The sequence below is a fragment of the Schistocerca serialis genome, chromosome 2 (genome assembly GCF_023864345.2).
Source record: "Schistocerca serialis cubense isolate TAMUIC-IGC-003099 chromosome 2, iqSchSeri2.2, whole genome shotgun sequence".
Lineage (NCBI taxonomy): Eukaryota > Metazoa > Arthropoda > Insecta > Orthoptera > Acrididae > Schistocerca > Schistocerca serialis.
In genome coordinates, this window is record NC_064639.1 from 683002641 (window position 1) to 683015396 (window position 12756).

A 12756-nucleotide genomic window follows, 5' to 3' on the forward strand; every position below is an offset into this window, starting at 1 on the left:
TTATTCATCTGTCTGTCAGTTTGCTCTTTAAGGTATCTGGTTAACAAGGCAGTGTGTGTCAGCCAGAGGCACATGTCGAAGTATGTCAAAGTACTGCCCTGAAGCTTATGAATTTAGAGAAAGAGACTGATTTAAATCACATACAAGAGACCATTTGACTGTTTTCTGGAAATTGTCTTAAAAGATTAATTATGTCATTTTATACTTCTAAAAATGCTTTTTTCCTCCTGAATTTCAGTATTCTTTTATAAAAACAGTAATCAAATTCGAATAATCTGAAAGCCCGCTAAAGAGCTCCATTCGAGCTACACAGTGCCTGTGACCTCACTGGCTAGTTCGCTGCTCCTGCTGTCATAAAGCTCATTGACAGTGATGTCTTGTTTTGGAATTTATGTTTTGGAAAATGGGTTACAAATGATGTGTGTACTACCATACTGTACAAATACACCTATAAAAGCTCCTGAAAAGTCATTTTTTGAGAGTTCCAGAGAATGAGAAGATGCGTAAAATGTGGATGCACTGCACAAGTTCACGAACTTAATTAAAAATGTGTTGCACTGTGAAGTTGAGATTAATTTACCTCAAAGATATGCTCTCCCACTGATACAAGGGAGGACAGCATCGTGCAACATAATTAAAGTCCCAGTGAAAATTGTCATTTTGGCCAAATCTATCAAAAGTGCTGTAGCTTATTTGTTAGAGCTGTACACTGTTGAATTGTAGAAGATGATGATCATAGCTCGCTGTTTTGAATCCAATCCGAAAGTATATTTTAATTTATTTGTAAAATGACTTGACAGCCCTCTCATATTAAAACCAAATCACAATTGCAAAACTTAACCACACTGATCAGAAACAGAATATTCCTGTGTTTTCCTTGCTGTTTAAATGAGCTTGCACTTGCAATAATTGTTCACACATGTTGCGTTCAAAAAGATGTTTCTAGTGAATGTGGCCACACACTTTTTACTTTATTAGAAACAATGTTCTTTTTATCTTCCTACTGTCCGGCTAGTATCCCTAATGCATAAACTTTTGAAGTTTCATCATCTTACATAAAGATGAATTAAGTCTGCTTTCGAAACTAATTTAGTTTATACTCACAAACATCACAGCACTTACATTTAGGTTGCCTGCATGTTATACATGCTTTATATATCTCCAAGCAGAAAACCTCTTTGTGCTACACCTCGTTGTACTGTGGCAGCATGGTGGTACCTTCACTACTAGCAGTGCTTCCCAAAAAAAGTGAATTGTTTGTTAACAAAATAAATGTATTTTTCGTTGTCCATTTCTCAGTCTAAGATTAATGTGAATATATGTATATAAAAAAACCCACTATCGAACAATTACTACAATCAGTTCTTGCTAATGCTATTCTCGTATTTCATGTAAAACTTTTAAAACTATATGACCTTTCAGTGACTGAACACATGACCTCTTTACTTTCAATCCAACTGTGCTATCCACTGCGCCACTGAGTGCCTTTTTGGTCCACTGTCTCCGCCAAGTGTCTTCCAGAAATGAAATCAGCACTAAGGTTTGCCAAGAATAATTTTATTGTGCTTTTGGTCACAGCTCATGGTCATGACATAGTTGACAATCTAGTTACAATATACAGTCTCATTTACAAAAGTTCTACAATTCCTTAGAGAATATTGAATTGTGTTTTATTCATCTCATGGCGTACATTCATAATCCATTTGGTTTGCGCACAGGAAACATGTCAAAAATTTATAATACAGTTACAATGATTTTTACATTAATAAATAATAGCACTATAATAAGTAACAACACTATAAGGATATTTCTTGGAATATGCAACACAATATAGCCAGCTCAAATTTCCAGTTTGTCCTGCATGAATTCATTCACTGAGTAATAACACTTCAGTGTCAGTACCTCAAATAGCTTTCTTTTAAGTGAAACTAAATTCATCTGCATCAACTTGTTCCCTTTTAATTTATTACGAATTTTCATTCCCATGTATTGAGGTCCCTGGGCATACAGTCTGAGGCTATGGGTGGGGAGCATAAAATTTTCTTTGTTTCTAGTATCATGTGAATGGACATTATGGTTTCCCTCAAATAATTCATGTCTGGTGTACAAAAACATAATAATCTCATATATGTCTAAGGATGGCAGAGTTAATATTTTAAGTTTTGTAACTGATGATCGACATGTTTCTTTGTGATTTGCAGTGCACATATTTAAAATGATTTTCTCTCTGTATTTTTAGTATCCGCACAACGTTTGTCGAGTTACCCCAAAAAACAATACCATACCTAAGATTGGATTCGAAGTAGCTTGTATATGCTACTTTTTGCTTGTCCATGTCAGTTGTAGTTGATAATATTTGCATTGCAAATGCAAAGCTGCTCAGTTTGTTTGCTAGTTATTCAATGTGTGCCTGCCAGCTCAATTTTTATCTACATTTAAACCTAAGAATTAGTTTTGAGCGAGTTTAAGGATGTTGCAGGGAGCAGGGAAAAGAATGTCTGTTGTTGCACATATTGCCGTTCTAAATGAGTGGAGCATTAATGCATCAACTTGCACTAGGCTTCCACTATAATCATTTACAAAATTTCTTTCTATTGTTACTTACAAATTGTAGTTGCATTTTCCATCACTAAACAGAGAAATTGTTTGCAGAAAAACTACATAAAAACATCGTAACTTTGACCAACACTCCTGTAACATGTGTAGCTTCATCTTTACTCCTAGGCTATGACATCACCAGAGCATCAGCCAGCAACAGAATGTTTTTGATCATGTGACCAAATCTTGATATGTAATGATTTTTAAGCTTTATCTACATAAAAATAACACATTTTGTGAAAATATTGACCAGATATGCCATTTAAATGGTACAATCAATCAGAATAACAACAATCTGAGACATATTTTTAACACAGGAAAATAACCTAAAGCATTTCTATACTGGGCCAATATCATTAAATAGAATAATGCTGTTACTATATGAACTTGTATATGTGTATTAATATTGTAGTAAAACAGAGCTCTGAAGTGATTTTGAAGAACTGCCCATGTTAACACATTACTTTGTCTATTTTAGTAAAAACATCCCACTCTGCTATGCATGATGAACCATACATACCTTCTAGATGTGCTGCAAGGTAACACCTTTGTTGTTAAGGGGTAGTGGTTCTATGCTATGAAAACTAATCTTTTTCCATTGCTGAACAGCTTACTAAAATAATTTTTCTCTTTGTTGTTTAAAAGGGATTTTTGACCGATTTTGGGCTCTGCCCATCAGCAGAAATATCAAAAATAATTGTCTCCATACAGAGTAAGAATAAAGTAATAAAGTCTTCATACAGAGTACTTAGAGTGAAGACTTTCTTATTTTTGATATTTCTTGTGACGGTCAGAGCCCAAAATACGCCAATAAATCAATTCTGAACAGGGAAGTGAAGAATTATTGAAGCAGTGGAAAAAGATTCAGGTTTACACAATGGTCACATGCCCCCTATGCTTTCTCATGTCACACCTGAAGTTATTCTATGAACACACTGATCACTGCTGCTCTGGTTAAAAATTTTGGATGCTGAAGCTACTGTTAGAAATTTTCACCACAGCGTAGGAATAAAAGAAGGATTAATATCTAACTGACACTTCTGTCTTCGAGCTTCTTCCTATCTGCCGGTTATTCTCACAGAGTGTGTAGGAAGTGTCTTCCGTCACTCCAAGAACATCAATTTACATTCTGCTCTCAAATATGAAGATGATTATGCACAGGGAACAACAATATATAAATTTCATGGTAAATTAAAAGCATGTGCTGGACTGGGACCAGAAACAAGAATTTTGCCTTTGCGGGATATCCAGGTAAGACTTTTGGCTTTCCTTCACAGCTCTACTTATGCCATTATCTCGCTTCTACTTTCAAACATTTACAGAAGCTCTCCTACATATGTAACAGGACCAGGAAAAGGCCAAGTTATGAGTTTCGAGTCCTGGTCAAGTACACAGTCTACATCTGCCATGAAGTTTCAAAACAGTGCACACCTAACTTTCACATTAACTGATTTATACTTCCCTGAGTTTTCACAGTCTGTGGTTTTCCTTAATTTATCATAACCACAGTACATTAAAAGATTCACTGCATTTATTGTCTATTTGAGAATCCTATATCAAATACTATTTTTAACAGTTTTCCCTTAAGTTTGTAAATTCCATAAATTGCCATTAGGAAATGTGCAAATAATTAATACCTCCCATACTATGGAACTGAATTCATATTAGGTGGGAAGGTCACAGCAGTTTCATGAAAATAGCACAGATAATCATACAAGAGGGCAAAAAGACTGACAGTTTTCAATTCTAAATGGAAATGGTGGACACTATTACTCACTGAGTACACTGGCATCGTTTGGAATAATGCATCTGCTGCACAAATGGCGTCTCCATTGGCAGCTGAGTGAAGCTTCAGCACAGCACGAGCCGCATCAGTGCGACCTTGCAGCACGAGGCCCGTCAAGGTTTCCCAGTATTTTGCCTGTGTTTCTGCTGGGCTGCTACGACCACTGGTAGTGATCATCGCTGCAGCTTGCCGCTCATAGTGAAAGTAATGGAAACGCACCCATTCTAGCAGATGGGGCAGCACAGCATCGCCTTCAAGGGTAAGGAAATTCGTAATTTTTTTTAAAGCAAGAGAGACACATGTTAATATTAACGAATGCTTTACAAAATACAATTACACATGTTGAATACAGATTCCTTATAAAATATCCCATGCCTAAACTTACACCTTATATGCTTGTGTTAGTGTAGATAGTTTTGCATTGCTGTCACTATTATTAACTGTTAGGTTACTGATGTTAGAACAATAAAAAAAAATAGTGACAGGGATGGTGTTAAAACTGACAAACTAAGAGGGGAGGGGGCATGTGTATTTATTTACAGTGGTCAACAGAAATGCTATTAGCACCCTTTTTAAAACTTTTTTGTGCGTATTTGACAAAAAAATTGTAAGAATGTTATCAATACCCTTTTCATAAATACCTAACTACGAATGTCTGCCATTTATCTGGGAAGTGTTGTCTTTGTGACACCTAAAAAAACCTTTCCTGAGCAGATCTTGGCAAAAACTCTTTTAGTAAAAACTGTGAAGTTCCAATGATATGACTATGAATAGATCAAAACACACTGCCCAATCCTACCCCAATCAACTTGGTGTGGAAATCAAATGCAACATACAGAAAAACCAAAAAATTAAATTTTATGAGGCATTTTTGAAAAGTAAGGCTTCTCTGTCAAACACACACACACACACACACACACACACACACACACACAAAACGCTACCTCTGGCCATATTGCAACCATTACATTAAACAAAAGCAGCAATCTTGAGTGTGGTGGGAGAGCATGGTATGGGTGGAGGAAAAATGTTGTTTGACGGAGCATGTAGGGACTAGAAACTGGCAGGACAAGGCTGACGAGTACAGCATCAGGAGGCTATTGAGGAAGGTGTGTGTGTGTGTGTGTGTGTGTGTGTGTGTGTGTGTGTGTGTGTGTGTGTGTGTGTGTGTGTGTGTGTGTGTGGGGGGGGGGGGGGGGTGTTAGTGGAAAAGAAGAAGAGCAGGGAGGGGAAAACACTGATGGGTGCATTGGCAAAGAGAATGTGATGTAACGGTAACTTCCATCTGCGCAGTTCAGAAAGTTTGTAGTTGAGGGGAAGGTCCAGATGGGCTGGACTATGAAACAGCTATTGAAATCCAGCATGTTATGTTCACCTGCACATTATGCCACAGGATGGTCACCTTTGCTCTTGGTCACAATCTGGAGGAGACCATTCTCCCTGGTGAGCAGCTGGTTGGTAGTCACATCAATACAAAAGGCAGTGCAATGACTGAACAGAGCTGGTATATGACACGGCTGATTTCACACGTGGCCTGGCCTCTGATGGGGTAGGATAAGCCTGTGACTGGGCATGCCTCAAATTTGGGCAGGTCTCGCACTTGGGTCTTCCACAGGGATATGATCCCTATGGCAAAGGGATGAGGTTGAGAGTGGCATAGGGATGGACTAGGATGTTTAAGAGGTTGGGTGGGCATGAATCATCACTTTAGGAAGGGGGGGGGGGGGGGGGAAGGATCTTGGGTGTGATGTCTTTCATTTAAGGCATAGTGGTGGTCAATCACAGCTTTGACAAAGGACATGGATCAATTTTTCCAGTCCAGCATAGTACTGGGTGATGAAGGGGCCACGTCTTTGTAGTGTTTCTTGGGGGTTGTGGGTTGGACGGAGGGAGGGGGGGGGGATATGTCACATGTCACTAGAAACCTGTTTGCAGACTAGGTCTAGGGAAGGGACTTTGGGAAGGATGGTGAGGCCAAACTGTAGGTAAGGAATTCTTGGAAGGCGACGGGGGATGATTAGGTGCGAGAGAGGAGGATCATGGCTGGATGGTGTATGAACTGGAAGAGGCAGGGTTCAATGTTGGGATTATGTTGGCTTTGCTTGTAGGGATTGATGGCAAAGAAGGGTTTACATTGTAGGAATTGGGTGGAGGAGAGTAGATCTTTTACTAGTCTCGTATGTTTAAATTTGTGTGCAGTGCCAACGGTGAGGTTTGTGGACAGGACTGAAACTTCTGTGAGGCTGAGGATTTTTGTGTAAAAGTTAAGCACAGTGTTTTGAGATCGTAAACATAAGCAAATGGGTAAATTCAATCTTCCAAGGTTTTTGGAAAGCATTGGAAAACATTTGGCACTATACTGTAATGTTGACTGATCCAAGATCTGGTAATATAGAGTATTTCTTTCATTTAGTATGTATTATACTCTGGATGGAATGACGCAATGTACCCGTGTATTTTTGGGAACTGTTTGAGAACTGTCAACTTGGAAGAGCAATGGATGTTGAGGCTGTACTATAAATTATTTCCTGTACACAGTTTAAAGAAATAACCCTTCACTCATTATTGGCTGATTTTAGTTGCTTTCTGAATAAATATTCTGTGACAATAAAGATGATGTACAGATTATCACAATTCTGTTTTTATGTACATAATTCTAGTAGAGCACTAACATCATGCATGCACTGTTTTTCTTTTGCACCCTTGAGCACCACGAGCATATGGCTGCCATGCTGTTTGGCACCTGTGCTGCAATGTGCCTCTAATTGCTACTATGTTTATGTCAAAGTGTCTTGTCAGGTAAGTATGAAACATGCTACCATTAATTTTTATGTGCTCAGGTAAGACAATTGTGACAGTTTGTTGCCTTGCAGTTTTGAGAGACCTGAAAAATTGGAGGTTATGAGATGTCCATTGTGATTTGCGGGCATTCTTATTTTAAGGCTATAAAAGAATAGGACATGGAGTTCGATATCACAGCCAGTAAAGAGAAATGCTGAAAATCCACACATCAGAGAATGTATGGTGAGACAAATTTCAGGAGAATGCCAAGAACCTTTAAGGTTTGCACCACCACAAATGAGCTCTTGCGGGCAATAGAAGTTTTTAACACGAGTTCACAAAAGGAGTCTTAAGTAAAATAAAATCACAGCTTCTATGGAGAAAATCTTTTTTAAAAGCAGCAGGCACACTGATAAAATTTACAAATAAAATAGAAGACTTCTATGAGCTAAATAAGTCAACCCTTTGACATGTTATTCAGAAACTGAGATTCAGATAGAGAAAAGTTAAAACAAAGAGCCTGTGCTGATGGAAAATAAGTGCATACTAGGAAAGAGAGTTGAGTTCTTGTAGGAAATCTAGAGACTTATGAAATATTGGATCAACTATTTAATACATTGGTTTCGTGTGGTGCATATCATTCCACCATTTGGATGGAAGGAACAGAAAATGTCTTGTGTATCAGGAAACAGATATGATCATCACTGATAAACAGTTCAAATGTTGCAGAAAGAGAAATATACAAGAGTGAATCAAATACAAATGGGATTCCATTTACAGAAATTTTTTTATTGAGAAACAAAAGACAGTTACAATGTATTTTGCAACACAGTTTCCCACTTTAGAAGTACATTTTTCAAAGTGAGAAGGAAGGTTTTGTATTGCAGCATCGTAGAATGAAGCTGGTTGCGTTAGGTGCCAACTGAGCACAAACTTCTCCATGCCCTCACCATCTTCCAATTGATGCCCTCTTAGGGCTTCTTTAAGCAGTCCAAACAATTGAAAATCAAAGGGCAACAGATCTGGGCTCTAAGGAGGGCGATCAAGATCAGTCCAGTGCATTTCCTGTAGTTTGGAAATCGTTAGAGCAGCAGAATTAGACCTGGTATTGTCATGAAGGAAAATGACCCGTCAAATTGGCTGGTCTCGTCTTTTGGGATGATGTGTAAACCCTCATCTTCAATAGTTTGCAGTAGTATGCAGCACTGACTGTATGTTACTCATGCAAAAAATCAATGAACAAAATGCCTTGCTGCTCAGAGGTGGGAGGGAAGGGGGGGGGGAGTTGAATGAAGCTTGCCTGCTGACAGTTGAGTCTTTGCTTACACTGGGGCTCCCTCCTCTCCTGGCTTGTTTGGATTTGGGAGTGCAGTGGTGGAACGACGTTTCATCACAGGTGACAATCTGACGCAAAAATGCTTGCTGTAAGAGTCTGACAGACCTTCTAATGCTTCAGATTTTCAGTCAAATGGCAAGGGACCCATCTGCAACTCAATTTACAGAACTGTAGGTCATTTGTGGTGATCACTTGACAGCTCCTATCACTTATTCTGACCTGTTCCGCAATTTCTGATACTCTCCCCCAAAGATTACCTTCAAGAATGCCTCGAACCGCACAAATGTTTTCATATGTAATGCTAGTCTAAGGATGCTGATCATGTTGCTGATGATCTTGTCCTTCCTTGAACTTTCGTGTCAGCTAAACACAATGATCACCAAACTGTGCAGTCTATCTCTGTGAAATTTCCACTGCTTGAACTGCTTCACAAGCAAGAAATTTTAAATTATGCATTGCACAGTGGAGATGTGCACCCATTTCTTCAACATTGTTAGTGTTACTGATGAAGCTGTTGGAAGTATGTAACGACCGTCTCTCCCCATGCCTAACACTATAAGTGTGGGTCTGGTCCTACCAACTGTTGATACTCAGGAGCAAAATTCCCATTTATATTTGACTCATCTTTGTAATGCTGTGCATCAAAGACAAAGATAGGTTTGTGCAAAAGGGTAGCTTAATTTTATTGGGCAAAGAGGCAGTACAGATTACCATTCAGAGATGAATGAAGACAAAGAAATTAAATTCTGTGGTTGCATGTCCATTAGTCATAATCGGTAAAGAAACAATAGTACTTGGTATCTGATGAAATTTTAATACAGAAACTACGAACAGCTGTAAAATGATGTGTCTGGGACTGAAAATAATACTATTCTATAGTAACTGACAGTTGCAGACATTACACCATCAAATTGTTAGTTTAAACACAATGTGTTGCCGCTATCTACCATCTTTTGGTTCTATGAGGCCTTTAATGATGTGGCACCTATTCAATCATACCTCAGTACTATTTGTCCACTGCCTCTCACATTAATGACAATGATATAAATGGCTCAAAAATATTTTTTGCAACCTCTACATACCTGTGAATGTGTGTGACCTTAGATTCATGGGCAACTGGGAACAAAAGAATGAGTCTTTTGAAGGTAGAGAAATAATTAAAGGAGTAAATATAACAGCTCACTAAATAGCCTCTATATTTTGTGAGTTGTTTACCTTTACTCTTTAAATGATTTACATTCAACCAGGGCTTTCCATTACCATATGAAACTACAAAAACAGCTTTAGTGTGGAAAAAAGGCATTATGCTCAATGGTGAACATCTTTACATTGCTATGAATCTCAGATTCTCGAAGGTGTGCTGTCCGTGAGTTAAAGACACTCCTGTTCAATCCCATTTTGACAGGGGACCTCCTGAAATGATGCAAAGTGTGAAGAAGGTTCTTGCTATGGCGTACTGCCAAGTTTCAACTAAGCCCAAAGCAAGCACAATCAGTTACCTGTCAGAAGATGCTGCAGGACATTCCTCCTGCCACCAGATGGAAAGTGTTCAAAATTTGGGCCCAATGTGCATGCATGTCATCATCTTGAAAGGCAAATCCGTCACTGAAATACTGACTGTAGTATAGTAAATTAAAATGGAAAATTCTTTCCCGTTACTGCATAACCCTCTAATTCTCCATGACGGCACAGAGATGACCGACATCCATTCAGGATACTGGCACAAATCGTAACTCACCTAACCTGCAGCTGAATCCACAGAAATGCATGCCTACGATATGAACTAGTACCTGTCCACCTCTGCATGCTTATGGCAATCATCAGATGTCAGACAAATCCTGCATTCCTTGGTGAAAAAAACATTCATTTCGGTTCCACTCCAGTGCATTCTATGTGCACCATGGTGCTAGGAGAGTTCATAATGTTGTTTGTAATGGATGACTGCAGGGCAGATTGATTGTGTGGAGGCAGCTGAAAACTGTTTGGTTTTTTTCATAGCCCTCACAGTTGTCCCAAAAACAGGAAGTGCACAGATCTGTTGCATTTTATTTGGGAGTACATATGAATCAAAGGCCATATTTTAGGCAGCAGCCATCAGATAACGTAGCTGACAGGACGTGATTGCTATCAGGAAGATAATAGTTGAATATTGTTGCACTGACTGTATCGCTTAATTTGCACTTTTATGAAACTTTTGTATCATTGCAAAATACACGTGCACACGCACGCATGCACACTGATTTCATTGTTTAGTTGCTCAAGAAAAGATGTATTCCAGAATTTTTTGATATGTCTCTACATGAACAAACTTTTTTTTAGACATTTTGGAAGTTATTAGTGTTTTACACAACATATATTGTAGTAAATTGGCATTTATAATTTTCAGTTAATATAGTATGTATTATATATACTTTATTTTAACTTTACATGTGGCAAGGGCCTTATCGACCATACGCCTGCTCTATGAGCCTCTTCCACTTCTGCCTGTCCAATGTGCTGTTTGTCCAGTTGCTGCTGCTGTTCATCCTCATTGTGTCCTCCCGAATGTTATCCAGCCATCTGATTCTGGGTCTCCCTCTTCTTCTCATTCCTTCTATTGTTCTGCTGAATGCCATTCTAGGTGGTCTATTCTCTGTCATTCTTGCTATATGGCCTGCCCAATTCAACCTTCTCCTCTTGAGCACTTTGACGATGTTACGGTGTTTGTACAGCCCTCTTAATTCTTCATTTCTTCTTATTCTCCATTCCATGTTATTTTTGTCATATACAGGCCGAAAAATTTTCCTTAGTACTTTTCTTTCGAATATTAACGGTTTTTCTTCATCTTTCTTTCTAAATATTAATGTTTCAGATCCATATAACATCACAGGTATAATGGTCAATTGATATAAGCAGCTTTTAAAGTTACTGCTAAGTGATCTTTTTCTTAGAATTTTGATGAAACTAAAAAGTGTCTTGTTTGCTGTTGATAAACGGGCATCTATGTCTAGATCTGTTCTGTTGTTATTACTGAAAATACTTCCTAGGTACTTGAATGGTCAACAGTCTTGAAATTAAATCCATCTACAGTCAGAGGTGCATCTTTTCTGGTTTTCTTACTTATGGGCAGGTATTCCGTCTTTTCTTCATTAACATGTAATCCTGTTTTCTCAGCAATTTTGTGGTAATTTTGCATCATTCTGATTAATTCTCTTTTGGAACTACTTATTAGTGCTACATCATCTGCATAGGCAAGTCTTGTAATGTTCACATCTTGTAGCTGGATCCCTTGTGGACTGGTTTTAGAAAATTCTCTATCAATCTTCTTTAGGACAAGGTTAAATAAAATAGGTGAAATGGCATCCCCTTGTCTCAGTCCAGTGTACATCTTAAAATCTTCAGTTTCTCCTACCGATGTCTTTATAAGACAAAGTTTCATCGATACACATTTTAACTAATCTGATTAATTTTGATGATATTTTAAATTCCTTCATTATATTTAGGAGTGTCTGTCGGTGTATGCTATCATAGGCCTTTTTAAAATCTACGAATAATATGTGGACATCTACATTGAATTCTCATGCCTTCTCAGTTACTTGTCTTAGGGTGAATAAGTGATCTAATGTGGGATGTGGATCTGTTTTTGTGGAAACCGCATTGGTAGTCCCCATTCAGTTCTTCTGTTATTGGTATCAGTCTGTTTAATAGGCAGCTTGATAAGATTATGTAGGTGACATCCAGTAAGGTAATTCCTCTGTAGTTATCACAAACTAGTGGATCATTCTTCTTAAATGTGGGGCACACAATTGCAGTTTTCCAATCTGCAGGAATGGTTTCCGTCTCCCAAATTGTTTCTATTAATGCCTGTATTTCTAATTCCAGTTGTGGGCCTCCATTCTTTAATAACTCAGCGTATATCTTGTCCTCACCACAAGCCTTGTTATTCTTTAATTTCTTTATTGGTTGCTGTATTTCATTTACTGATGGGGTAGTAACTGTATCAGCTGTATCAATTGTATCAGGTTCTTCAAATTTAAAGTAAGAGAGTGGGTCATTGCAGTTGAGAAGTTGTGAAAAGTATGTCTTCCATCTGTTTTGTATGTAACTTTTGTTGGTCAATATTTTCCCATGCTGATCCTTTATAAACTGTTCCCTTTTATTGAATTTACCAAAGGATTTTTTTATATTTTCATAAATCTGCCTTGTCCTGTGATGTTGGAAATCATACTCTGCTTCTCTGATCATATTGTTATAGTATTCCCTTTTCTCTTGTCTT

The 12756-nt window shown here is 38.1% G+C and overlaps 1 protein-coding gene across 2 annotated transcripts in view; it reads right to left on the reverse strand.

The window, feature by feature from the left end:
- LOC126457802 (nuclear pore complex protein Nup85) overlaps window positions 1-12756 on the reverse strand; it is a 130418-nt gene that overhangs the window by 69773 nt on the left and 47889 nt on the right. For both annotated transcript variants that reach the window (XM_050094400.1, XM_050094401.1), the window contains exon 5: window positions 4376-4635. In XM_050094400.1, the coding sequence (XP_049950357.1) occupies window positions 4376-4635 (260 nt within the window). The remainder of the gene's footprint in view (window positions 1-4375; window positions 4636-12756) is intronic.